Source organism: Salvelinus sp. IW2-2015, linkage group LG19, assembly GCF_002910315.2.
Source record: "Salvelinus sp. IW2-2015 linkage group LG19, ASM291031v2, whole genome shotgun sequence".
Taxonomy (NCBI): domain Eukaryota; kingdom Metazoa; phylum Chordata; class Actinopteri; order Salmoniformes; family Salmonidae; genus Salvelinus; species Salvelinus sp. IW2-2015.
In genome coordinates, this window is record NC_036859.1 from 18,667,053 (window position 1) to 18,693,270 (window position 26,218).

The 26,218-nt window shown below is 43.8% G+C and overlaps 2 protein-coding genes across 2 annotated transcripts in view; both read right to left on the reverse strand.

Annotated features, from left to right (window-relative positions):
* Positions 1-3,368, reverse strand: part of LOC111979263 (microtubule-associated protein 4) — a 47,454-nt gene extending 44,086 nt beyond the window's left edge. The window contains exon 1 of the mRNA XM_024009680.3: positions 3,099-3,368. The gene's annotated coding sequence lies outside the window, so the exon portion shown is untranslated. The remainder of the gene's footprint in view (positions 1-3,098) is intronic.
* A 4,349-nt stretch (positions 3,369-7,717) lies between these two features.
* Positions 7,718-26,218, reverse strand: part of LOC111979618 (voltage-gated inwardly rectifying potassium channel KCNH2-like) — an 82,709-nt gene continuing 64,208 nt past the window's right edge. The window contains exons 7-17 of the mRNA XM_070448861.1: positions 15,194-15,616; positions 14,573-14,969; positions 13,143-13,342; positions 12,577-12,829; positions 11,919-12,112; positions 11,653-11,764; positions 10,750-10,900; positions 10,619-10,701; positions 10,232-10,433; positions 9,769-9,970; positions 7,718-9,232 (exon numbers count right to left, since the gene is read on the reverse strand). Coding sequence (XP_070304962.1) covers positions 8,879-9,232; positions 9,769-9,970; positions 10,232-10,433; positions 10,619-10,701; positions 10,750-10,900; positions 11,653-11,764; positions 11,919-12,112; positions 12,577-12,829; positions 13,143-13,342; positions 14,573-14,969; positions 15,194-15,616 — 2,571 coding nt within the window. The 3' untranslated portion in view covers positions 7,718-8,878. The remainder of the gene's footprint in view (positions 9,233-9,768; positions 9,971-10,231; positions 10,434-10,618; positions 10,702-10,749; positions 10,901-11,652; positions 11,765-11,918; positions 12,113-12,576; positions 12,830-13,142; positions 13,343-14,572; positions 14,970-15,193; positions 15,617-26,218) is intronic.

Genomic DNA, 26,218 nt, shown 5'->3' on the forward strand with positions numbered 1-26,218 from the left:
GTGTGTGTGTGTGTGTGTGTGTTGGTGTGCGTGTGCGTGTGCGTGTGCGTGTGCGTGTGCGTGTGCGTGTAAACTATAAAGGCTGCATGGAAATACAGGTTCTCGTGTTCGAACACAGAAGACAGTGATACAAGTGGTATCACTTGTGGCTATTGACTCTTTGCTCTTAGTTGAACTTTCAGGGATTCTGGCATTTGTGTTGCTATGTAAACTGCCAGGAATCGTAAATTCCTGTTTAAGTATGTTGAGCTGAAGATGGGATGTGCACCTGACACAGTCCAGTCCATTACAATGGCTCCTGACCCAGGAGTTACTGACCTGCTGGTCCTCCACTCACTGTAATCAGTTCTACTCTCTCATTTAAACTCATATTTTTGCTCCTCTTGGAAACACAATCACGTATCCTTCCTTAACAAAGTCTGGCTTTCAAATTACAAATGTACAATCTCTTAGAGAATCATGTTGGATTCATAACACTCAGCATGAACAAGAAGGTATCTCAGAATATATAGCAATGATATAACTCCTCTATTATTTACTGTGACACTAGCAATGAGTAACAAGTGTAGAAACCACCTAACTACACGGCTCCTTGACATTAGTCATCTAGGAAATATTTCTCCAAAGAATCCATTTTCAAACGGAGCCATAGTGGCATCTAATGGGGATGACATCATTCACTCTCCCTTTTTCTACTCCCTTGGATTCTTCTCAAAGGCCCTGGCTCCTTGCCCTCCTTGCCCTCCTCATACAGCACCTTCACATTGCCTCTATTGTTAAGTTCTCTGGTGATGGGAAGCCAAGGCCACTGTGAAAAAAAAGAGGAGGGCTGGTATCCTCATAGATCACAGTCAGTGGACAGCATCTCATGGTGGAGATGATGAAGATGGTTTATGACAGGAAAGCTAGACATCACCACAGACCAGCAGACCTTGACCTGACACCAAGGCCACGCAGCGGACGAGGGACCACGCAGCGGACGAGGAACCCGCACACCAAGGCATACTGAGCTTCCCCCTTCAACAAACATATGTTGTCGCTTTGGATTTACCTCACTTTGCTCTCATAATGGGGGATAGTTTTTACGGAAAATAGCCTGTTTTCATTTCACACTTTGAATATCCTTTGGTGACTGAGGAGGAGCAATGGAATGATGGACTAGATGGAACAGGAATAGATATTAATATATAGAATTACTAATAAAATCCAGCAAACTGTTATGGCTTTCTTCACTTCAAACAGTCTGAATGACAACTTTAATATTTCACTGCTCTTCTGTGACTGACAGCATCATTAAATAATAATGATAATATACAGGTCTGTGTGTTTACACAGCCTTAGAGACTTCGTCTTTCATGCTCAAATATCTCTACTCTACAATGACAGTTTGGAATCTGGAACAGAATGGTCTCAAATGTCTGCATGGGTCCAGTGATCTAACAGCCTCTGCAGGAGTAGGAGAGTCCACGATGTCATTGTAGAGTAGAGATACMTGAACATGAAAGYCAACATCTCTAAGGCTGTGTTTACACAGGCAGCCCAATTCTGATGTTTTTCACTAATTGGTATTTTGACCAATCAGATCAGCTCTGAAAAATATCTGATGTGAAAAGATCTGATGCGATTGGTCAAAATCAGTGAAAAACATCAGAATTGGGCTGCCTGTTTAAACACAGCCTTAGAGATTTTGTCTTTCATGTTCAGGTATCTCTACTCTACAATGASATCRTGGAMTCTCCTACTCCTGCAGAGGCTGTTAGATCACTGGACCCATGCAGACATTTGATACTGAAAGTTTGGTTCTATATTGTTATTTCGTACAAAGCAAAGCAACCTTCAATACATCACTGGAGTGCTTTTTGCTGTACCACACATACACACTGTACCACACACTCATAGTACCATGGCAATCTGTATGGTATGACTGTCCGGCAAGTCTTTGGGATCGGCCTCTGCTTTGCTTTGTGAACCTTTATGGACAGACACGCTGCTGTGCTGTGCTGTCCCAGTCCATCTAGCTCTGTCTCCCATAATCTGTTGAGGATTGCACTTTAATCCCATCATTCCAGAGGACTGAGATACATTTCATGGCATGCATTAGGCCATGTCTACTAATCCAAGCATGCCTGTCTACTTGTCTGTCTGTGCCATATACAGTCATTTGTCCTTATGTCTGTTGTCTGTCTGCCCGGTCCATTTATCTATAGTCTGTCTGTCTGTCTGTCTGTCTGTCTGTCTGTCTGTCTGTCTGTCTGTCTGTCTGTCTGTCTGTCTGTCTGTCTGACTGACTACATAATCGTTGTTGTGTGACAAGGAGCAATACACCTGAGAATACAGATCTAAACAAGGCAAAGAGCATGGTCTAAGACGACTGCAGGACGTTACAGAGGGCATCGTTCACATGCATACAGAACCATGATTGCACAACACACAATAGGCCTACCTACATGCATGGTACGGCTGCAGTCGAGAGAGAGGGGCACTACACAATACACATTGACGGAGAACAATGCGTCCTAATCCACAGCACAGATACAGCATGGAGAAGGGGCATTGTGTGGTATTCGTCGTTTCCCGCAGGGATGAGCCTTCTGGCAGTGCACTCTTTAAGCCTCTATCGTTGTTATCTTAACGAATTATAATGTCGAAGCTGCATAATATCACATTTATGTAACGACGATCAATGTCAGCTCTGTTGGCGTGGACCTATATGCGATGCGGTGGACACCTGTCTACAGTCAGCATCCTTTGGCCTTAACTCAACTGCGGCACCATAACAAAGAGAATGTTCTGCATTGGTCGTGGTGGGAGTGAATCAAACACGCCCACCGTGGACAGGTAAACATTCATTTGGTACATCATGTGATATTGTATCAACAATGAATAGGGCGCATTAGCGTCAGTCAGCCAGACTGGAACTGTGCATATTGTGCATATTGTATGCTTCTTGCTACGTAATAAACGTGTAACCATTCATCAATAATTACTAGATCTCTGGGGCATGGAACAATCTAGCAAAACACACAAATATTGCAACCCAGACAATCACCAGACCTGTAGTATTCCCGTCAATTGTCATTATTCATAATTTTACTCACCCTMTGCTGTCTCTTTTTGATCAGTTCTCAATGGTTGTCGTGGATGTCGCTGGTTGAAGTCTGTTCCACCTTGTCATACAGTGCGCTTCACTCACTGACCGCAGGAAAAACAGCCCACCTCCTTCGCCCCGCTCAGCCTATCATAGTCGAGAAATGCTGCCGTGTTTTTCGTTTGATTCTCTATGTTTGACGCAGAGATCGTCAGCGGTGCACATGATTGCATCCAYGCTCAGGATTCGGCGCCGCGCACCTGTCCTGCAGAGATTCCGCCCACATCTGTTGATGGACAGCTGTTGTGATTGTGCAGAATGAACAATCGTCTCCATCCCTCGACGCAAGTGACGAAATTTGACCAATCATCGTTAACAGTAGATAACAGTTATGTTTACACTGTATGGGCACGATACGTAACCTACTGAATGGCAATATGGAGGCAGCTCTCAATGGCAGTTGCGCATTTTGCCGCCAGTCTCACTGAAATATATGCAAGGATATCCTACATTCCGTAGTCTCTCTGTTCGTCATCACAATGGAAACATAGCCTGTCTCTCTCAGCCCGTTATTATGAAATCTAATTAGTGTCACAGGCTCATGTGTAACTTTAGCCTACTCTCCCGGATTAATGGTCGTTGCTTTATCGTTGGGCATGTTGCCCTGACCTCAGTGACACTAATAAAAACCTGTCTCTCTCTGTTAATGAGGTAAACAAAGTCAGACCAGCCAGGCTTTAAAACATTTAAGACCATGACCCAAGAAGAGACCCCCGATCCCATCCCACTGCTGCCATCCAAACAGATTCACTTGCTGTGCTGTAATGCAGTGCTTCCTATACGATTAAGAGGTTACAGGTCTCATTTGATTTGGAATATAATCCCTGGCAGATAATCCCTGGCCATTGTTGGACCAGCCAAATCTAAAGTGCCTTTCATCTATAGTTATGCTGTTGCTGCTTATATATAGGCCTACACCTGTTCCCCTCTGACTTTGGTCTTGTCCATCCATCATGGACTATGCATGATATACAGTGCCTTCAGAAAGTATTCAGACCCCTTGACTTTTTCCACAGTTTGTTACGTCACAGCCTTATTGTAAAATGTATTAAATCAAAAATATTCCTCAGCAATCTACACACAATACCATATAATGAAAAAGTGAAAACAGGTTGTTAGAAATTTTAGCAAATGTATAATATATATATTTTTTAAATACCTTATATATGTAATATACCTATACATTATATCGCTATATGACTCGAAAGTGAGCTCAGGTGCATCCTGTTTCCATTGATCATCCTTGAGCTGTTTCTACAACTTGATTGTATTTGTCTTTATTTGTATTTATTAGGGACCCCCATTAGCTGCTGCTGGGGTCCAAACACACCAAAGCACCCACATTACATATACAACTAAATATAAAACAGTGAACTATGTTTGCACTGAATGAGCTAAAGATAAAACAGTACATCATATAACATCACTACACCACCACATATCCACAACACAAAATGTTCAATACCACCATACAACAATATCACAATGTGTGCGCATGCATGTGTCTGTACCTTTGTGTGTGTCTCTTCACAGTCCCCGTTGTTCCAGAAGGCRTKTTTTTACCTGCTTTTTAAATCTGATTCTACTGCTTGCATCAGTTACCTGATTGAAGTCCACCTGCGGTAAATTCAATTGGTTAGACATGATGTGGMAAGGCACACACGTGTCTGTATAAGGTCCCACAGTTGACAGTGCATGTCAGAGCAAAAACCAAGCCATGAGGTCGAAGGAATTGTCTGTAGAGCTCAGAGACAGGATTGTGTCGAGGCACAGATCTGGGGAAGGGTACCAAAATATTTCTGCAGCATTGAAGGTTCCCAAGAACACAGTGGCCTCCATCATTCTYAAATAGAAGAACTCATTGTAGAGTGGAGACACTTGAGCATGAAAGACTCTCTGAATGCACTGTAATATTGCTATGTCTTTAAATCGCTTCATCAGAGGAGGCTGGTGAGTAGAGATATTGGAGAAAAGGATCACTGTAATGGCTGAACAGAATGAACGGAACGGTATCAAACACATCTACAGTGCATTCGGAAAGTATTCAGACTTCTTGACTTGTTACATTACAGCCTTATTCTAAAATTGATTAAATAGTTTTTTCCCCTCATCAATTTACACACAATACCTCATTATGACAAAGCAAAACCAGGTTTTTAGCATTTTTCACAAATGTATTCAAAATAAAAAACTTAAATATCACATTTACATAGGTGATTAGAACCATTACTCAGTACTTTGTTGAAGCACCTTTGGCAGCAATTACAGCCTCAAGTCTTCTTGGGTAGGATGCTACAATCTTGACACACCTGTATTTGGGGAGTTTCTCCCATTCTTTTCTGCAGATCCTCTCAAGCTTTGTCAGGTTGGATGGGGAGCGTCACTGCACAGCTATTTTCAGGTCTCTCCAGAGGTGTTAGATCGGGTCTAGGCTCTGGCTGGGCCACTCAAGGACATTCAGAGACTTGTCCCGAAGCCACTCCTGCGTTGTCTTGACTGTGTGCTTAGGGTCGTTGTTCTGTTGGAAGGTGAACCTTCGCCCCAGTCTGATGTCCTGAGCGCTCTGGAGCAGGTTTTCATCAAGGATCTCTCTGTACTTTGGTCCGTTCATCTTTCCCTCAACACTAACAAGTCTCCCAGTCCCTGCCGCTGAAAAACATCCCCACAGCATGATGCTGCCAGCACCCTGCTTCCCCGTAGGGATGGTGCCAGGTTTCCTCCAGACGTGACGCTTGACATTCAGGTCCAAGAGTTCAATCTTGGTTTCATCAGACCAGAGAATCTTGTTTCTCATTGTCTAAGAGTCCTTTAGATGCATTTTGGAAAACTCCAAGCTGGTTGTCATGTGCCTTTTACTGAGGAGTGGCTTCTGTCTGGCCACTCTACCATAAAGGCCTGATTGGTGGAGTGCTTGCAGAGATGGTTTGTCCTTCTGGAAGGTTCTTCCATCTCCACAGAGGAACTCGTGAGCTTTATCAGAGTGACCATCAGGTTCTTGGTCACCTCCCTGACCAAGGCCCTTCTCCTCCGATTGCTCAGTATTAAATATCTTTCCACTGAAAGTCATAGTGTCATGTTTAGTAAAACACATATGAAAAAACATGTGATAAGACACTCATGACGTTGGCCTGGGGTAGGTTTATGACAGTCATAAATACCTCCCCCCCCCCTTTCCTCTCCCTACTCTACTGATGTGACATTAGAAAGCCCCTTTGGTTAACATAGAGATTCTGGGAACATCAGAAGTTGGGGGAAATTAACTATATTCTGGTAATCCGACCAAGTGAACATATGCGGTGGTACTTAAGGTATATTATGTCAGTTCGGTTGTCATCTGGCACATTCTCATCAATGATAGAATGACATAAACTCTACTGTGGAAAGTCTGCACATCAGAGTATCGGATTCACATGGAATTGTTGTTTAATTCAAATGTTTGAATATGAAATTATTTGTGAAGAGATGAAATTAATTTTAGCTTCCAAATGAGAGATTTGGGTTTTCATAAGTTTAGGGCCCTGCTCAACCAGTGGCCTGCCCCTGTGAAGAGACATGGGTTATAAACTTTTCAGACACACCCCTCTCCCTCCACTATATAAGCCATTGACAAAAATTTAACCTCCTGTTCCGAGGATGTGAGGACGACGGTCCTATGTCAGAATGGTTCAGATAATAACTACAGAACGAAGCCAACCTCAACATGAGCTTTGGTTGCGAATGGTATGAACTTTGAACTCTTATTCACTATAGAAGTGATACCTCCTAGACGTTGTTAGCAACAGCAGCTGCAAACGTAAATTAGGACAGACAGAGTATCCAGTCTACCACTCAGCAGCAGCAGCAGAGACATTCTTCAAAGGACAAAGGACCCTGTTGGGCAACACGGCCTTCCATCTACCACCAACCTAGTAAATATTTATTGCATTTTCCTTTTCCAAATGGGCGGTAATTTAGAATGCATAAGATATTTTATTTACGATAGCACAGCGTCGCCCTTTTTCCTCAGTCTTCCCGCTCTTTCACTCAAACCCAGCCCTTTTCTTTTGTGTAACAAGCTGTCATATCTGTTCCGCCCGCTAGGGACGTTTTCCTTTATGACGTAATTTCTAATCAAGGTATGATTTATTCTGTGTATATGTAATTCTGTGTGATTTAGTTAGGTATTTAGTAAATAAATAATTAAACCCAATTTTGTATTGCTGATTCAACTTGTTAGCCAGGGTTCGTGAAGATAACCAAGAATTTACAACTTTCAGATGAGACTGAAATAAGGTGACGATTAATATTGACTGCTATTGATGTAAAATATTACTAGGTCTTTATGAGTTTATTCGGAAGATAATAGCTCTATAAATATTATTTCGTGGTGCCCCTCCTCTCTAGTTAATTACATTTACATGATTAGCTCAATCAGGTAATATTAATTACGGAGAAAGTATTTTATAGAATAGCATGTCATAACACTTCATCCGGCATAGCCAAAGACACGACAAAGGTATGACCCACACACAAAACAATGCATTTCTTGTTAATCTTTTTATTCAAGAGTAGCATTAAAATGTTCATTATCAAAGTTAAATCAAACTACACGGTAACTCTATTCAATTGAGTACTGTACCCTGGCCAAAACCTGCAACCAGCAATAACTGTATCTGATATTTACATTATATCCCTACATTACAAGCTACTTTCCTTGCAGTAATCTATTTCCCAGAACTGGACAGTAACACAACTATAACAATAGGATAAGTAAGGGTACTACTTAGACTGACAATGAATCAATAAACCATAACAATAGATTCTTTAAATATATACAAATGCATTTTCAATAAATCATTCAATCTTTCATAAAACAAGAGACAGAATATTTTAGTTTAGGTTGTAACACATGCAGGTCCTGCCCTTAAATGTGTAAACAGTGGCATTTTAGCAGTGGCATTACACTTGTCTTTGCTTTTTACAGTAACTGAGTAGTCTGTCTTCTGGAGTCAGAGAGAGAAGGGAGGTGAATGGTCCCAGTTGGCCAGCCTGCATCATGGAATATTAATGTGTTCTGATAGATACTTCATTCAGTAGATTATATCATCATTCTGTAATCCTCTGCTGGCCTGGGATTGGAAATTGTGTCATCATTCAGCGCCCCCGCCATCTCATTTAACATCTAGGCTAACTCAAGGACAAAGGAGAGAAGAAACCATATCATTAACACCATGATAAGAGAACAGAAAAATTGTACAGTTTGCATATTGCGTGCTAATATAGTTCAGTAATTCAAGGACTTGACATGGATCCCAGAATTCATGGCTTTTAGCCATTGAGCCGGACAGCCGGTACAGCTTCATCAGTAGACCAGTGAAACTTAGCAACATCTCTCCCATCTCTCCCATCACAACTACACAAGACAAAACAGAAAGTAATGTTAGCCCGGCTAACACTCCAGTTGACCCCTACACGGAGACAACAAGGACATATAGAGACAGATATTGACTAACAACGACAAATATGTTTCCATATACAATACTGCAAATGGTAGTATACATTTGTGAAAAGATATGCTTTGAGGACCAWAATGACCAAAAACTATTTTTATCCGAAGCCCAGGATATTGTATTTCAGGAGCAGAGAGGGAAGCAGTTTGGATATGTTTCTGTTTGACTACATACTCTTCTGACTCCATGTCCATAAACAGGGAGACTGTTAGTGTTACACATACAGTGCCATGGATGGCCCCTAACTCCCAGGGTCAGAGCTGTATCTGTGTGCAGTTGTCCAGGGGCTCTCCAGGTCCAGAGCTGTGTGTTTCCCAGGCAGGGAGAGTCGCCGCCGCCGGCCATATGAGGGCCCTGACTGGGCCAATCCTGTCCATGACCCCGGCACTGACTCTGAGAAGTTCCCATGTTTGACCAGGCTTAAGGGCACAGTATCTGGATGGCTGGACAAGCCCAGGGGTTGATGCTCTGGCTGGAAGCTAATGCGAAGAGGCTGAGTCTGGGGGAGTGTCTCCAGGACTGGGGTTGGCTCCATGCTGTGCAGAGACTCACAGGACTTGGAAGGGCTGTCGTCAAAGTCTGTGTCGACCAAGAACTGAGGTAAAGAACAAGAGTGAGAGGTGAGAAGAATCATAAGATGATCTACAGTACACAACTACAGAATACCCTCTCAGAGTGAACATGGAAACATAAAAGTGGGATAAATGGTTGATATACAGTAGGCTAGATAAGACAGACTGATCAGTTGTTTGCTATGGATCCAGACTAGTGATGATAGTCCCAACCAGCTGATGACCTACATCCACAGTGGGTTAGACCAGACCACCTGGTGGGCTTAGCGGATTTCCACCCAACATCCTATTGTTAATGGTGTCTTTAACCCAATGTTTTTGCACAAAAACAAATGCTCTCAAACCAATGTGCTGCTATCACACTGATGACACAACCGCAACTGCACTTCGTGACCTTAATACCGACAAAGAATGTCAGTATGTCAGTAAATCAACTGCACTAAATTGATAACCAGGTTCAATCTAAAAACAATCACTTGGAAGATGTGTCTTTCATCAGCCAAAATGCTTTGAATGTCCCACATCAGTGTGCTCAGTTGCAAATTGTGGTATACAGTACCTGTGAGAAGGAGGCTAGGATCTCTGAGTCCAGTGGTGAGGCAGGCTGCACCAGCCTTTCTGCAGGCTTGGGGGTGAGGGTGGGGGTGACAGACGGTTCAGGGTAGGAGGACACTGTGCTGTAGGCCGGGGGCACTAGCACCATCTGTCTCTGGAGCAGCTGCATGATGGCCCCGATGTCTGTTGACATCCGTGACTCCAATCTGAGGGATCCCAGTAGAGTAGTCAGAATCTACAACCACAGCTACAACCACATTTAAACCTCAAGCCTTCCATCCTTACAGTACCCAATGTCACTATAGTAAAAGGTTATTGTAAAAAGTATTTGTGTCATCTTATTATCGCTCAGTTAAAGGGAGACTCCCAACAGCAAAGGTTTGGGATGTCATCGACTGCATCCCAAATGGCACCCTATACCCTGGGCCCTGGTCAAAAGTAGTGCACTAAATATGTAATTAGCAGACCTGTAGAGCTGTCTCTGCAGCAGGTCCAGCCTGTTCTCTAGCTCGCTCCGCTGCCGTCGGTTGTTGCTGCTCAGGGCAACGTTGCGAGTSGGAGGATGAAGGGGAGGGGAGGGCAGGCTGTGGCAGGGTACCTCCTGATAGTGCTGCTGCTCGCGGCTCTCCCCCCAGAAACTGAAGATGTTGGAGACACCTGAGATAGCCCCTGATAGAGAGTGGAAGTTAGACTGACAGCTAGTCCAGCTCATACAATATCTACATCAGATGCATACAGTATACTGTACTGACATGAATAGCAGCATGTGTGGCTATTATATTGGTGCATCAATGGGATCTAACACAAAGGCAAAAGTTTTGTATAAAAGTGGTGCTCATGAATGGATTGTCTACCTGAGAGAGCGTTGCAGGTGTTGCCAGTTTTCTGGTTCATCTCATCTTCTGAAGCACTGCTGATGTTGAGGATGGTGGTTTCACTATAGGGCGTCCGCATTAATGAAGTTGGATGTACAGGGCTGGTTAACACTGACTCCTCATCTCCGCTGGAGTGGGAAGAAGAATAAACTGAGTTCCTCAGCCCCTCAAACTCTGTGTTCTGCCCATCTCCCTCGTCTCTGGAGCTCTGGCCTCTGGCACTGCGGACAGGTCTCTGGGATAGATTGGTCTCCCCTGCATCTGTGAGGCAAGGCAGAGAACGCAGAAAGTTTGTCCCAAATGGTATCCTATTCCCCATTTAGTGCACTACTTCTGACTAGGGCCTATAGGGTAGTGCACAGGGAATAGCGTGCACCTTGGGATGCAACTAAACACTGAGTATACCAAATACTAGGAACACCTTCCTAATATTGAGTTTCACCCCCTTTTGCCCTCAGAACAGCCTCAATTCGTCGGGGCATGGACTCTACAAGGTGTCGAAAGCGTTCCACAAGGACGCTGGCCCATGTTGACTCCATTCTTGATACACACAAGAAACTGTTGAGGGTAAAAAACCCAGCAGCATTGCAATTCTTGACACAAACCGGTGCACCTAGCATCTACTACCATACCCTGTTCAAGGGCACTTAAATATTTTGTCTTGCCCATTCACCCTCTGAATGACACACATACACAATCTATGTCTAAATTGTCTCAAGGCTTAAAAATCCTTCTTTAACCTGTCTCCTCCCCTTCATCTATATTGATTGAAGTGGATTTAACAAGTGACATAAATAAGGGATCATAGATTTCACCTGGATTCACCTGGTCAGTCTATGTCATGGAAAGAGCAGGTGTTCTTATTGTTTGTATACTTAGTGTGGATAGAACAGACTTAGAACAGTCTAAATTGAAGCAAGTGTGATTAATGCAAATTGAATGGGTTTACTCAAATCAAACTGAATTACACATAATCTAATCTAGCTGCGTGCTAGTCAGGGTACTTGACTAACAGGGTACCACACCTCTGTCCAAGCTGAGAGACAGGTTTTGTCTGGGAATGCGATGGTTGACTCCACCATGGTCAGAGTCCTTACTGCTCATTGAGCCAGCAACCGTGGCAGTCTGAAAAACAGTGAGAAGAAATAGAGTGATTTCTTTAGTCAAAACATTTGAATTCCAACAATCAAATGTAAAGATAAGAGACAGCATATTCCTCTGAATCTCACTTTCTGGCAAGGAATTAGTGACAAAATTCTTTAACAAAAAGCCCACTCACATCCCGCAGGTTGAAGGTGATCTCCAGGTTGGTCCAGAAGCAGTCGGAGAAGTCTGGGTACATGTCCAGCACCTCCAGCATGTCCTCTCTGTGGATCTTATGGAGGTCACAGTAGGTCAGAGCCCTCACGTCGGCATTGGACTTCCCTGGACGGGCATACATGTTAATGGGCTCTCCGAAGATGTCATTCTTACCTGCAGGAAAGAAAGGAGAGATTGTTTACTGGATGTATCTACATTAGATTATACCATATCTATTTAAAACATGATCAAAATGGATATATGATATGCTTCAGATATTGTGGATATTCAGAGACAACGTGTTATTAATTCATATGTAATTCACTTTTTCTGTATTCATTTGTAGTGATTTACAAGGTTTCCAAATGGATGTGATCGCTCATATTCTTGTGACTAACCCATAGTAACCACTAGATGAGGATGTTACGCTAAACATTGTGGAGGGCTATGAGGCATATCAAGGAGTGAAGGAGATGAGAGAGACTGGGTTGAAAGCCTCTGCAACAATATACAGGTTAAAAGCCAGAAGGTTAAAAGCCACTGCTTAAGGATAGGGCTGATATTACCAAGTCAAGTCAATTCAAATCAAGTCMATTTTTATTGTGCCATATGGAAATGCAGTTTAGATGATATCCTACCCAGGATGGCCACCACCACATCCCCTCTCAGGATCTCTATGGAGCCACGGGAGATGAAGTAAAGAGCTGAGATGATGTCACCGGCGTGAACCAGGGTGTCGCCTGGCGGGGCATGGGTGGTCTTAAACCTCATGGCCAGGGCCCGCAGGCAGCCCTTAGTGCAGCCCTTGAAGGCCTTACAGTTCTGCAGCAGGGTGCGGTTGAGGTGCAGGCAGATGTCAGCCTGCAAGCACTCTGGGAAGCCCTTCAGCACCTGGACAACATAGAGGAGTGGACATACATCAGTTGGTTTGTCTTTTGTGTCGACCACTGTGTGTTGCCTTTTTACAAGTACTACTTTGTGTCCATTTCGCCACACTTAAATGACCAGAACAAGTTAGCGCTTGGTCGTGTTGTGTGTGTTGTTGTGTGTGGTGTCTGTATTGTGTGTACAAGCTGTGCTGTGTGTCGTGTGCAAGATGTGTGTTGTGGTGTGTCGTGTGTGGTGATGCGGGCGTAGCGTGCTGCGGTGCAGTTGCGTGCTGCGTGCGTGCGTGCGTGCGTGCGTGCGTGTGTGTGTGACGCACAGCATTCATATCAATGCCATTAGTGTAGGACCAGGCATGTTGGAAGTACTCCTCCAGCCGCTGCCTCAGTGGGTTGGGGATCTGGTGGAACCGGATGAATTCTCGAACCCGCAGCATCTGGGTGTGGTAGCGAGCTGTGCCGGAGTAGAGCCGCTGGATGATGGCTGACACATTACCAAATATGCTAGCATACATCAGAGCTGTTGATAGACAGAGAGAACAGAGATAGAGGTCTTGGCATATTTCCAAAAAAGAAACATAACATTACAATCCTAGGAAAACATGATGATTTTGTGCATGTATGGGGCTGTAGTGGAGCAGGTTGAGAGCTTCAAGTTCCTTGGTGTCCACATCACCAACAACTAACATGGTCCAAGCACACCAAGACAGTCGTGAAGAGGGCACGACAAAACCTATTCCCCCTCAGGCGACTGAAAAGATTTGGCATGGGTCCTCAGATCCTCAAAACGTTCTACAGCTGCACCTTCGAGAGCATCCTGACTGGTTGCATCACTGCCTAGTATGGCAACTGCTCGGCCTCCGACCGCAAAGACCTATAGAGGGTAATGCGTACGGCCCAGTACATCACTGGGGCAAAGCTTCCTGCCATCCAGGACCTCTATACCAGGCGGTGTCAGAGGAAGGCCCTAAAAATTGTCAAAGACTCCAGCCACCCTAGTCATAGACTGTTCTCTTTGCTACCGCATGACAAGCGGTACCGGAGCGCCAAGACTATGTCCAAGAGGCTTCTAAACAGCTTCTACCGCCAAGCCATAAGACTCCTGAACATCTAATCAAATGGCTACCCAGACTATTTGCATTGCCCCCGACCCCCTCATTTCACACTGCTGCTACTCTCTGTTATTATCTATGCATAGTSACTTTAATAACTCTACCTACATGTACATACTGTATTACCTCAATTACCTCAACTAACTGGTGCCCCCGCACATTGACTCTATACCGGTACTCCCTGTATATAGCTTCGCTATTGTTATTTTACTACTGCTCTTGAATTATTTGCTACTTTTATTTCTTATTATTTTTTTTAAAGGTTTTAATTAAAATTTATTTTTTGACTGCATTGTTGGTTATGGCTTGTAGGTAAGCATTTCACTGTAAGGTCTACTACACCTGATGTATTCGGCGCATGTKWCAAATAGCATTTGATTTGATTTGATCAAAATGTACAGCTTTTTATATTATTAGATACGATACAGTAAAATGAACATCCCTGGGGGAGAATTGCCTTGGGCAGTGGGCACGAGATGTGGCTATCCAATAGGTTGAACACATCCCACAAACATAATCCATAATTACACATTGTCCATTCATGTGTTGTCAAATTTCAAATCATGGGTTAATAGAGGCATAGCGTGTATATTAAGCAAGACTTATTTGTGTATTGAGGGTTAATAATTGTGACTTACAGCCGATGAGCATGACGCAGATGGAGAAGATCTTCTCAGAGTTGGTGTTGGGTGAGACGTTTCCAAAGCCCACGCTGGTCAGGCTACTGAAGGTAAAGTAGAGCGCTGTCACATACTTGTCCCTTATGGAGGGACCTGACCCTGGTATAGTCTGATTGTAGGGTTTTCTGAGCTGGTCACCCAGAGAGTCCAGCCAGCCAATCCGGGCTGCTCCTGCACGCTCCACATTACCAATGGCGTACCAGATACAGGCCAGCCAATGAGCTATGAGGGCAAAGGTACACATGAGGAGGAATAGGACGGCCGCTCCGTATTCAGAGTATCGGTCCAGCTTCCGAGCTACGCGCACCAATCGCAGCAGCCGAGCAGTCTTCAACAGACCAATCAGGGTTGTTGTCTAAAACGGTATAAGTCAGAAAGAGGTCAAACAAAGGTCATTCACACATGCAGAACACCTAGCCATAAAAGCAAACTTGTTTTATTATTATCACTGTGTCAGCTTACTGATTATTATATTGGAGGTTAAGAAAGAATAAATAAATATTTGCACCGATTCTTATAACAGACGCTCACAGCAGCATTTGGATAGGTACAATAAGCATTCCACCCTGATCTCCTCACCTCTTCTCCTGAGCGGTATATGAGCAGGTCAAAGGGGATAGCCGCCACCATGTCTATAAGGAACCAGCCTTTGAAGTAGTGCACAGCGATCCGCTGTGACTGGCTGACCACCTCGTCATTTTTGTTGACGTACGTCGTCCTGAAGTTGATGATGATATCAACAATGAACATGATGTCCACGATGAGGTCCACCACGTTGAGCGGAGAGCAGGAGTAACCACAGGTCTGCATGGCCGCCCCCTCCTGGTCACTAAGGAGAAAGGCCGCAGAGTAGGGGGTGAAGATGGCAGTGTAGATGACCAGGAGCAGGATGACCCAGTCCCACACCGCCTTGAAGGGGCTGTAGTGCAGGATGGTCCATTTATGGATGCGAGGGGTCTGGAGCTTGTACTCTGGTAGGACATCTGCACCTAGTGAGAGGACCTTGGGAAGGAGAGAAAGGAAATGTGACTGACTTTGCTGATGAGACTGAAATCAAAAGATGGAAGGGTGTTGAATTTGATGACCGAGGGAAACCTGTCCTCTAAAAACGATGTGGTCCAACAGATTGCAAATATGCTCTTTAATGTAGGCCAGTGTCATCATTTACATTTTGGAGGATTTTACCTTTTTTTCTAATTAAAAGCCACTTAAAATTCAAGTTGTACCAATGAATAGGATGGGAGCACACAAACAGTGGATTATTGAGCGTAGCCATAAGGCTTCAACACAACTACTTGATTTATTATAGTGCTAAAAAAAAGCAAAGGAGCAAATGAAACAGTATTGCACTTTTCATGTAGCCAACTTTTGGCCAGCTAATAGCCTAACCACCAATCAAGCAACATTACGGGCTAAATGTTAAAATGTTGCTGTGACAATATAGGTCAAATGAAGATCCTACAACAGGATTTGAACGTTTAGAGACCATAATGTTGCTTGATCAGTGCTTAGGCTTTTAGCTGGYCAAAAGCAGGCTACATGAAAAGTGAAATACTGTTAATATAACCGTGTGTTAGAGTGGGCATTCAGTGAATTTATGTCAATCACGAAGCTCATCTGCTATTCCTGTGGTGCAGAAATATTCTCAGAAACCAAAGAGTGATCAAATTAAGATCCTATATCTGTACATATTGAAATCAAGATGACAGTGTCAGCCATGAGCTGGCCCTAGTCAGTGATTGCGGTCCAAACACTTAAAAGACTATCCCCTCAGCCCTCAAATTAAGTGGACACTTCTGATGACGTATCATGACGTCTGACGAGTATACACCTGCAGGGCAAGGGGCGAGGGAGGGAGGAAGGAATTATTTTTAAATGGACCACCCTTGGCCAGAAATTACTCCAGCCACCCAAGTCATAGACTGTTCTCTCTACTACCGCACGGCAAGCGGTACCAATGTACCAAGTCTGGAACCAACAGGACCCTGAAAAGCATCTACCCCCAAGCTATAAGACTGCTAAATAGTTAGTTAAATAGTTAACCAATAGCTACCTGGAATATCTGCATTGACCCTCTTTGCACTAATCTCTTTTGATTTATCACGTACTGTATGCTGTTGTTACTGTTTATTATCTATCCCGTTGCCTAGTGACTTTATCCCTACCTACAGTATATGTCGTTATCTACCTCAATTACCGTGCACATCGACTCAGTACTGGTACCCACCCGGTGTATATTGCCAAGTTAAGGTTACTCATTGTGTATTTATTCCTTGTGCTGTTATTATAATTATTATTATTTTTGTTTACTATTTCAACAACAAAATCTCTGCATTGTTGGGAAGGGCTCGTAAGTAAGCATTTCATTGTTAGTCTACACCTGTTGTTTACGAAGCATGTGACAAATAAAATTTGATTTGATTTAACAAGAGACTGGAGTCGAGGAGCAGGTGGCTCCAGCCTTCAGGCTTCTGCAAAGAAAATATGACAGATGAAGTTAAAGAACTGTACACACTTATGTGAGGGTATGTTGACAACTTCTTATAAATATCATCCCTTCGTGCACGACACCTGAATGACACCATAACATCCCCATAATGTCCCCATAACATCTTTGCAAACTGTAGTTCCAAAGTGAAGACCAAATACGAATAGAAATAAATTACAAAGATATGAGCCTTCTGTGTACCATGCATCTTCAGCTAAAGCACCTTGAATCACATGACCGGCATTAGCTCTGTGGTTATTGTTTCTTTGTATGTGTAACCGATGTGAAATGGCTAGCTAGTTAGCGGTGGTGCGYGCTAATAGCGTTTCAATCGGTGACGTCACTTGCTCTGAGACCWTGAAGTAGTTGTTCCCCTTGCTCTGCAAGAGCCGCGGTTTTTGTGGAGCGATGGGTAACGATGCTTCGTGRGTGACTGTTGTTTATGTGTGCAGAGGGTCCCTGGTTCGAGCCCAGGTAGGGGCGAGGAGAGGGACGGAAGCTAAACTGTTACATATGATATCAAAGCCAGGTACAGAACATCTACACAACAAAACAGTGTACATAAGGCAAACTGAAACAGTGTGACAGTCAGAGTACTGAGGACTTCCAATCAAGCCCTAGCCGTTCTAACCAAACTCTCCCCAGCCTCTCAATCACTCACCAAAACCCAATCAAAACTCACTCTTGTCTGGCATTCTCTGGGGAACTGCTGGTCAGGCTCATGCCTCCACTGTGAATAACAGATTTGTAAATAAATAAAGGTGTATTATTCCCCAATTCCAGAAAAGCATAGTACACAGTGCATTCGGAAAGTACTTAGACCCCTTGACCTTTTCCACATTTTGTTACGTTACAGCCTTATTCTAAAATGGATTAAATTGTTTTTCCTCCCTTATTAATCCAAATGCAATACCCCATAATGACAAAGCAAAAACCTGTTTTCAGAATTTTTTGGCAAACGTAATAAAAAATATAAAAACGGAAATATTACATTTACATAAGTATTCAGACCCTTTACTCAGTACTTTGTTGAAGCACCTTTGGCAGCGATTATAGCCTTGAGTCTTCTTGGGTATGATGCTACAAGCTTGGCACACCTGTATTTGGGGAGTTTCTTCGCCAATTTCAAGTCTCATAGCAAAGGGTCTGAATACTTATGTAAAGGTATTTATGCTTGTTTTATTATATACATTTGCAAAAATAAAAACTTTTCGCTGTGTCATTATGTGGTATTGTGTGTAGATTGATGAGGTGAAAAAATGATTTCATCTATTTTAGAATAAGGCTGTAACGTAACAAAATGTGGAAAAAGAGAAGGGGTCTGAATACTTCCCAAATGCACTGTATGTGGACATCCTTTCAAATTAGTGGATTCGGTTATTTCAGTCAAACCCAAGGCTGACAGGTGTATAAAATCGAGCACACAGCCATGAAATCTCCATAGACAAACATTGGTAGTAGAATGGCCTTACTAAAGAGCTCTGTGACTTTAAATGTGGCACCATCATAGGATGCCACCTTTCCAACAAGTCAATTTGTCAAATTTCTGCCCTGTTAAAGCTGTGCTGTTATTGTGAAGTGGAAATGTCTAGGAGCAACAAAGGCTCAGCAGCGAAGTGATAGGCCACACAAGCTCACAGAACGGGACCGCCGAGTGTTGAAGGTTACATGCGGAAGACACATTTCAGCATCACTACCGAGTTCCAAAATGCCTCTGGAAGCAACGTCAGCACAATAACTGTTTGTCGAGAACTTCACGAAATGGGTTTATATGGCCGAGCAGCCGCACACAAGCCTAAGGTCAACATGTGCAATGCCAAGCATCAGCTGGAGTGGTGTAAAGCTCGCCGCCATTGGACTCTGGAGCAGTGGAAACGTGTTCTCTGGAGTGATGAATCACTTCACCATCTGGCAGTCTGACGGACGAATCTGGGTTTGGCGGATGCCAGGAGAACACTACATGCCCCAATGCATAGTGCCAACTGTAAAGTTTGGTGGATGAGGAATAATGGTCTCGGGCTGTTTTTCATGGTTTGGGCTAGGCCCCTTAGTTCCAGTGAAGGGTAATCTTAACGCAACAGCATACAATGACATTCTAGACGATTATTTGCTTCCAACTTTGTGGCAACAGTTTGGGGAAGGCTCTTTCCTGTTTCAGCATGAAAATTACCGTGTGCACAAAGCGAGGTCCATACAGAAATGGTTTGTCAAGATCGGTGTGTAAGAACTTGACTGGACCGCACAAAGCCCAGACCTCAACCCCATTGAACACCTTTGGGATGAGTGGAGGCTAATATAGCAGCAAAGGGGGGGAACAACTCTATTCATGCCCATGATTTTGGAATGAGATGTTCGAAGAGCAGGTGTCCACATACTTTTGGTAATGTAGTGTATATATACAGTATACACACACTGAGTATACCAATGAAAAGGAGGCACAGGGAATTAAATGATTACAAATATATTATTTTCATGAAATAAACACACAGAGTGATTTACTGAATTAGGCATACAGTGATGATTTTAAAAATACAATTAAAAAGACTGCATGGGGGCTTTAACATCCACTGTAGCCCTACAGACTGCTTCACACAATGTACATACACATAAAGACTCTAAAAGCCAGAAACATGAAAATATGATTAACTTATGTTATATTTGAATATTTATCCTGCTCATTATGTACCAGTCAGAATGAGAAATGACAGCAGATCCGGAAAAGGCAGCAAATAGATAGCTAGCAAACAAAATTACATTTTGGGCTGAACACAGAACATACAATTTTCCTCACCCACAGTAATACACATAACAGCGGCACTAAATGTCTTGCTATCGACATCCCAGTTGATAAGTAAGACCATGTTTAATTTATGTTTCTATTCCTGTATCTATGCTATGATTACCATAAACAACTTCACACAACTAGCACTTCAAATAAAGAGCATGCGGGGTTCGCCATCTAAAAAGATAGCGAGTTTTTCCACATTGTTACATTACAGTCTTATTCTAAATTGGATTAAGTAAAAATGTTTTCCTCATCAATCTACACACAGAGTGAAAACAGGTTTTTAGCAATGTTTGCAAATTTAYAAAAACAGAAATACCTTATTTACATAAATATGTCAGAGCGAAAACCAAGCCATGATGTTGAAGGAATTGTCCGTAGAGCTCAAATACAGAATGGTGTCGAGGCACAGATCTGGGGAAAGGTACCAAAACATTTCTGCAGCATTGAAGGTCGCCAAGAATACAGTGGCCTCCATCATTCTTAAATGGAAGAAGTTTGGAACCACCACAACTCTGCCTAGAGCTGGCAGCCCAGCCAAACTGAGCAATCGAGGGAGAAGGGCCTTGATCAGGGAGATGACAAAGAACCAGATGGTCACTCTGACAGAGCTCCAGAGTTTGTCTGTGGAGATGGGAGAACCTTCCAGAAGGACAACCATCTCTGCAACACTCCACCAATCAGGCCTTTATGGTAGAGTGGCCAGACGGAAGCCACTTCTCAGTAAAAGGCACATGACAGCCCGCTTGGAGTTGCCAAAAGGCACCTAAAGGACTCTCAGACCATTAGAAACAAGATTCTCTGGTCACTACCTAMATGTATATACTACCTCAAATAACCGGTGCTACCACACATTGAYTCTGTATCGGTACTCCCCGTATATAGTCTSGCTGTTGTTATTTCACTGCTGCTCTCTAATTACTTACTTTTATCTCTTAATCTTATCTGTATTTTCTTTAACTGCATTGTTGGTTAGGGGATCATAAGTAAGCACTGTAAGGTCTACACCTGTTGTATTCGGCGCATGTGACTAATAACATTTGATTTGATGAAACCAAGATTGAACTCTTTGGCCTGAATGCCAAGCGTCACGTCTGGAGGAAACCAGGCACCGCTCAATACCATCCCTACTGTTATGTTCTGTTAATTACTGATGTCCCCTTTAAGAATGGGGCCCCCTTGCGCAGTGTTGTTCTATGTTATTCTGGTACTAACTCGTTTTAGTAAATGTGGAGCTCCAGTTCAATTTCTTGTATTCAGAGTCTTTCTTATTATATAAATAAGTAATAAGAGCTAAGACACTACAATGGCGGCAAGGATGATTACTTGCAGTGTGCATCACGAATGCAGATGGAGCTCGTTGTCATGCACTGACCTTAGAGAGCCTTTTTATTTCTCTATTTGGTTAGGTCAGGGTGTGATTAGGGTGGGCATTCTAGGTTTTCTGTTTCTATGTTGGTGTGTTTGATTCCCAATTGGAGGCAGCTGTCTATCGTTGTCTCTGATTGGGAATCAGAAATTAGTTGTTAGTTTCCGTTTGGGTTTTGTGGGATCTTGTCTTTGTTTGTTGCTACATATGTAGCAGAGTTGAAGAAACTGTCTGAACATTGCCAGTAGGAGAGAACCTAAATGACACATTAAGGGATAGATTTGTTTGTGGACTGAAACATGAACACATTCAAAAACGTTTGCTCACAGAATCAGACCTCACGTTTGCAAAGGCTGTTGAAATTGCTTTGGCTATGGAAGTCGCAACTACAGCTGACCTATCACAAACTTCCCTGCACAAGTTTTCACGCAGCCGACAGCGTCCCCGTGTTGCCGAAAAATGCAACAGGTGTGACAGAGATGGTCACAGAGCAGAGGACTGCCGTTTCAAAGACAAAATTTGTCACAAATGCAGTAGAACGGGGCACATTCAAAGAGCATGCAAAGCAAAATTCAGTCACAACAGGAAAACTGAGAAAATGAAAGGGTCTGTGAATTCACTAGCAGAGAACAGTGGCAGTGATTCAGATGAACGAGTAATTGGTACAATGGAGTTAAACACAGTGACTTCTCCCAGCAGTAGCATAATATGATGACACCAGAAATTGAAGGCAAACTCCTCAAAATGGAGCTGGACACAGGATCTRCAGTGTCTATAATTTCCACTACTGTCTACAATGAGCACTTCAAGGCTATCAAGCTGAAGAACACAAATGTGTTGCTGAAGACCTACTCAGGAGAGAGATTGAGCCCAATGGGGGCGTTGCAGGTCAGAGTGAGTTATGGGGAGCAAACACAGCAGTTACAGCTGTATGTGGTGCCTGGAACTGGCCCACCATTATTTGGCAGGGAATGGCTTTCAAAAATAAGGCTGAACTGGTGTGACTTGAAAATGCTGCACACGTTCCAGTCCAAAGAGAAAGGCACAGACCAAACACTGGAACACTTGCGGAAGAAATACAACACAGTGTTCAGTGATCAGATGGGAACAGTAAAAGGCTTCACAGCCAAACTTGTACTAAGAGATGACGCAACCCCAACATTTTGCAAAGCCAGATCTGTTCCATACTCCCTGAGACCAAATGTGGAAGCGGAAATCGATCGCTTGCAGGATACAGGGATCCCGACGAAAGTGGACAGAAGCGAATGGGCCACACCCATAGTTCCTATTGTGAAGAAAGACGGGTCTGTTAGAATTTCTATTTTTATTTTTTTTATTTCACCTTTATTTAACCAGGTAGGCTAGTTGAGAACATGTTCTCATTTGCAACTGCGACCTGGCCAAGATAAAGCATAGCAGTGTGAACAGACAACACAGAGTTACACATGGAGTAAACAATAAACAAGTCAATAACATGGTAGAAAAAAAAAAGAGAATCTATATACAATGTGTGCAAAAGGCATGAGGTAGGCAATAAATCGAATAATTACAATTTAGCAGATTAACACTGGAGTGATAAATCATCAGATGATCATTGTGCAGAGAGATACTGGTGTGCAAATGAGCAGAAAAGTAAATAAATAAAAGCATATGGGGGTGAGGTAGGTAAATTGGGGTGGTAGTTTACAGATGGACTATGTACAGCTGCAGCGATCGTGTTTATGCTGCTGATAGCAGATTTTTAAGTTGTTGAGGGAGATAAGAGTCTCCAACTTCAGAGATTTTGCAATTCGTTCCAGTCGCAGGCAGCAGAGAACTGGAAGGAAAGCGTCCAATGAGGTTTTGGCTTTAGGGATGATCAGTGAGATACACCTGCTGGAGGCGTGTTGCAGGTGGGTGTAGCCATCGTGACAGTGAACTGAGATATAGGCGGCACTTTACCTAAGCATAGCCTTGTAGATGCTGGAGCCAGTGGGTCTGACGACGAACATGTAGCGAGGCAGCCGACTAGGGCATACAGGTCGCAGTGGGGGTCGTATAAGGTGCTTTAGTAACAAACGAATGGCACGTGATAAACTGCATCCAGTTGTTCTAGAGTAGAGGTATTGAAGCTATTTTTGTAGATGACATCGCGAAGTCGAGGATCGGTAGGATAGTCAGTTTTACTAGGGTAAGTTTGGCGGCGTGGAGTGAAGGAGGCTTTGTTGCGGAATAGAAGCCGATTCTTGCTTTGATTTTGGATTGGCAGATTGTTGATATGAGTTGGAGATGGAGAGTTGCATTCTCTAGCCAACACTAGGTATTAATAGATTGTGCACAGTGATTCTGATATTCTGAAAGACTTCTGGTAGCGAGCACGCTAGAGGGTGGTGGTACTTGACTAGATGTTCACATAGGTGCGTAGGTGACGCTGCGAGGTGTGAGTAGGGGTCGGTGCACTGCAGCGCAACGGTTGAAAAGCATGCATTTGGTTTTACTAGCGTTTAAGAGCAGTTGGAGGCCACGGAAGGAGGTGTTGTATGGCATTGAAGCCGTTTGGAGGTTAGATAGTACCGTGTCCAAGGAAGGGCCGGAAGTATATAGAATGGTGTGTCTGCGTAGAGGTGGATCAGGGATCGCGCGCAGCAAGAGCAACATCATGATGTATCCAGAGAAAAGAGTCGGCCGAGAATTGAACCCTGTGGTAACCCCATAGATAGAGACTGCAGAGGACCGGCAACTGCCTCTCGATTTGACACATACTGACTCTGTCTGCAAGAGTAGTTGTGACAGGCAAGGCCAGTCGTATTAGAAAAACCTGGAGTCACTGGAGTCTGCCGATAAGCCATATGGGATTGACAGAGTCCGAAAGCCTTGCGCAGGTGATGAATACGCTGGCAATCATAATGTTTTTATCGTGGCGGTTATATGATATCGTAGGGTTGGTCGAGCTGGTACCGATTGAGCGTGGGCTGAGGTGCACCATTGACCTTTCCGGGTCGGAAACCGGATTTGGCACAGGCGGAGGAAGGTACGCGTGGGAATCGAGATGGGTCAGTGATCTTGTTTGTGACGTTGGTGCTTTTCCGAAGGACGTTAGATTAGGCGTGCAGATGGATATAAGGTCTGTAACAGTTTGGGGTCGGGTGTCTCCCCTTTGAAGCGGCCGGTCGAGTAGTATGACCGCTGGGCATGAGTGTTTCAGTATCCTTGGTGTAGGATTCAGGATGCACGAAGAGACGGTTGACAGGCTGGTGTAAGTAGGGTGCGTACAATGGCGGGTCGTTTGACTAGTTTCAGCAAATAGGAGGTCCATGGTGTAGTTGTCTAAGTTTCCCAGCTGATTTGTGTATGGTGGTTCATTTTGGTTTTCCAGGCTCTTCCTTTCAGAACTTGCTATTGGAATGTGGGTAAAGAAAGGTTGACTGTCGGGGAGGGGCTGTGGCCGAGTAGTTAGTCAGCGGTAGGGCGGATTGTAGCTTTTGGTTTTGTTGGCACTGTGTTGATGTCGCGATGCAGGAGGATAGGAATGTGTGTATATGTTTAATGGCCTAGGCCAGTTGAAATTGGCTGCTTGTGTTTGTTGTTGTGTTGATCCAACGCAGGCATAAGATAGACAGAGTAAATGTCTTTGTCGGAAATCGACGTTATTGACTGAGCAGTTATCGCTAGCTCAGTTCATCGTATGCTGTCAGAGTGTATCCGGGGGTGGTGCAACGAGTTGATATCGATCCCGCGGTATCTGCAGTAGCTAGGAGTGGTTGCAGTCTCGATATACCGTGTGATTTATCTGGTGGTTGACCGTGTTTACCTAGCCTCGATGATAGTGGCCAGAAATTAAGTAGTGTAGTTCCGGGAGGAGGCTGCTCTGTTTCCATGGGTACTTTACAGTAATCCCAGACGAACTTTTTGGAGTTAGAGCTACAGGATGCAATTTCTGCTTGAAAAAGCTGGCCTTTGCTTTCCTGACTGACTGCGTGTTTGATTGTTCCTGACTTCCCCTGAACAGTTGCATATCGCGGGGCTCTTCGATGCTATTGCAGTTCGCCACAGGATGTTTTTGTGCTGTCGGGGGCACGCAGGTCTGGAGTGAACCAGGGGCTATATCGTGTCTTTGGTTGCATTTTTTGAACGGAGCATGCTTGTCTAATATGGTGTAGGAAGTAACATTTAAAGAATGACCAGGCATCCTCAACTGACGGGATGAGGTCAATATCCTTCCAGGAACCGGGCCAGGTCGATTAGAAAGGCCTGCTCGCAGAGTGTTTTAGGGAGCGTTTGACAGTGATGAGGGTGTCGTTTGCCGCGGACCCGTGGCGGATACAGGCAATGAGGCAGTGATCGCTGAGATCTTGATTGAAGACAGCAGAGGTGTATTTGGAGGGCAGGTTGGTCAGGATAATGTCTATTAGGGTGCCATGTTTACGGATTTAGGGTTGTACCTGGTGGTTCCTTGATGATTTGTGTGAGTTTGAGGGCATCAAGCTTGGATTGTAGGACTGCGGGGTGTTAAGCATATCAGTTTAGGTCACCTAACAGAACAAACTCTGAAGCTAGATGGGGAGCGATCAACTACAGATGGTGTCCAGGGCACAGCTGGGAGCTGAGGGGGGTCGGTAGCAGGCGGCAACAGTGAGAGACTTATTTCTGGAGAGATTAATTTTTAAAATTAGAAGTTCGAACTGTTTGGGCATAGACCTGGAAAGTATGACAGAACTTTGCAGGCTATCTCTGCAGTAGATTGCAACTCCTCCCCCTTTGGCAGTTCTATCTTGACGGAAAGTGTTATAGTTGGGTATGGAAATGTGTGGGGACTTCAAGGTAACTGTGAATTCAATGTTGCATGTGGACCAATACCCTCTGCAACGTCTGGATGACATCTTTGCTGCACTAGCTGGTGGGAAACACTTCAGTAAAATCGATCTGAAACAGGTTTACCTGCTGCTATCGGTTGATGAGAGCTCCAAACAGTACCTGACAATA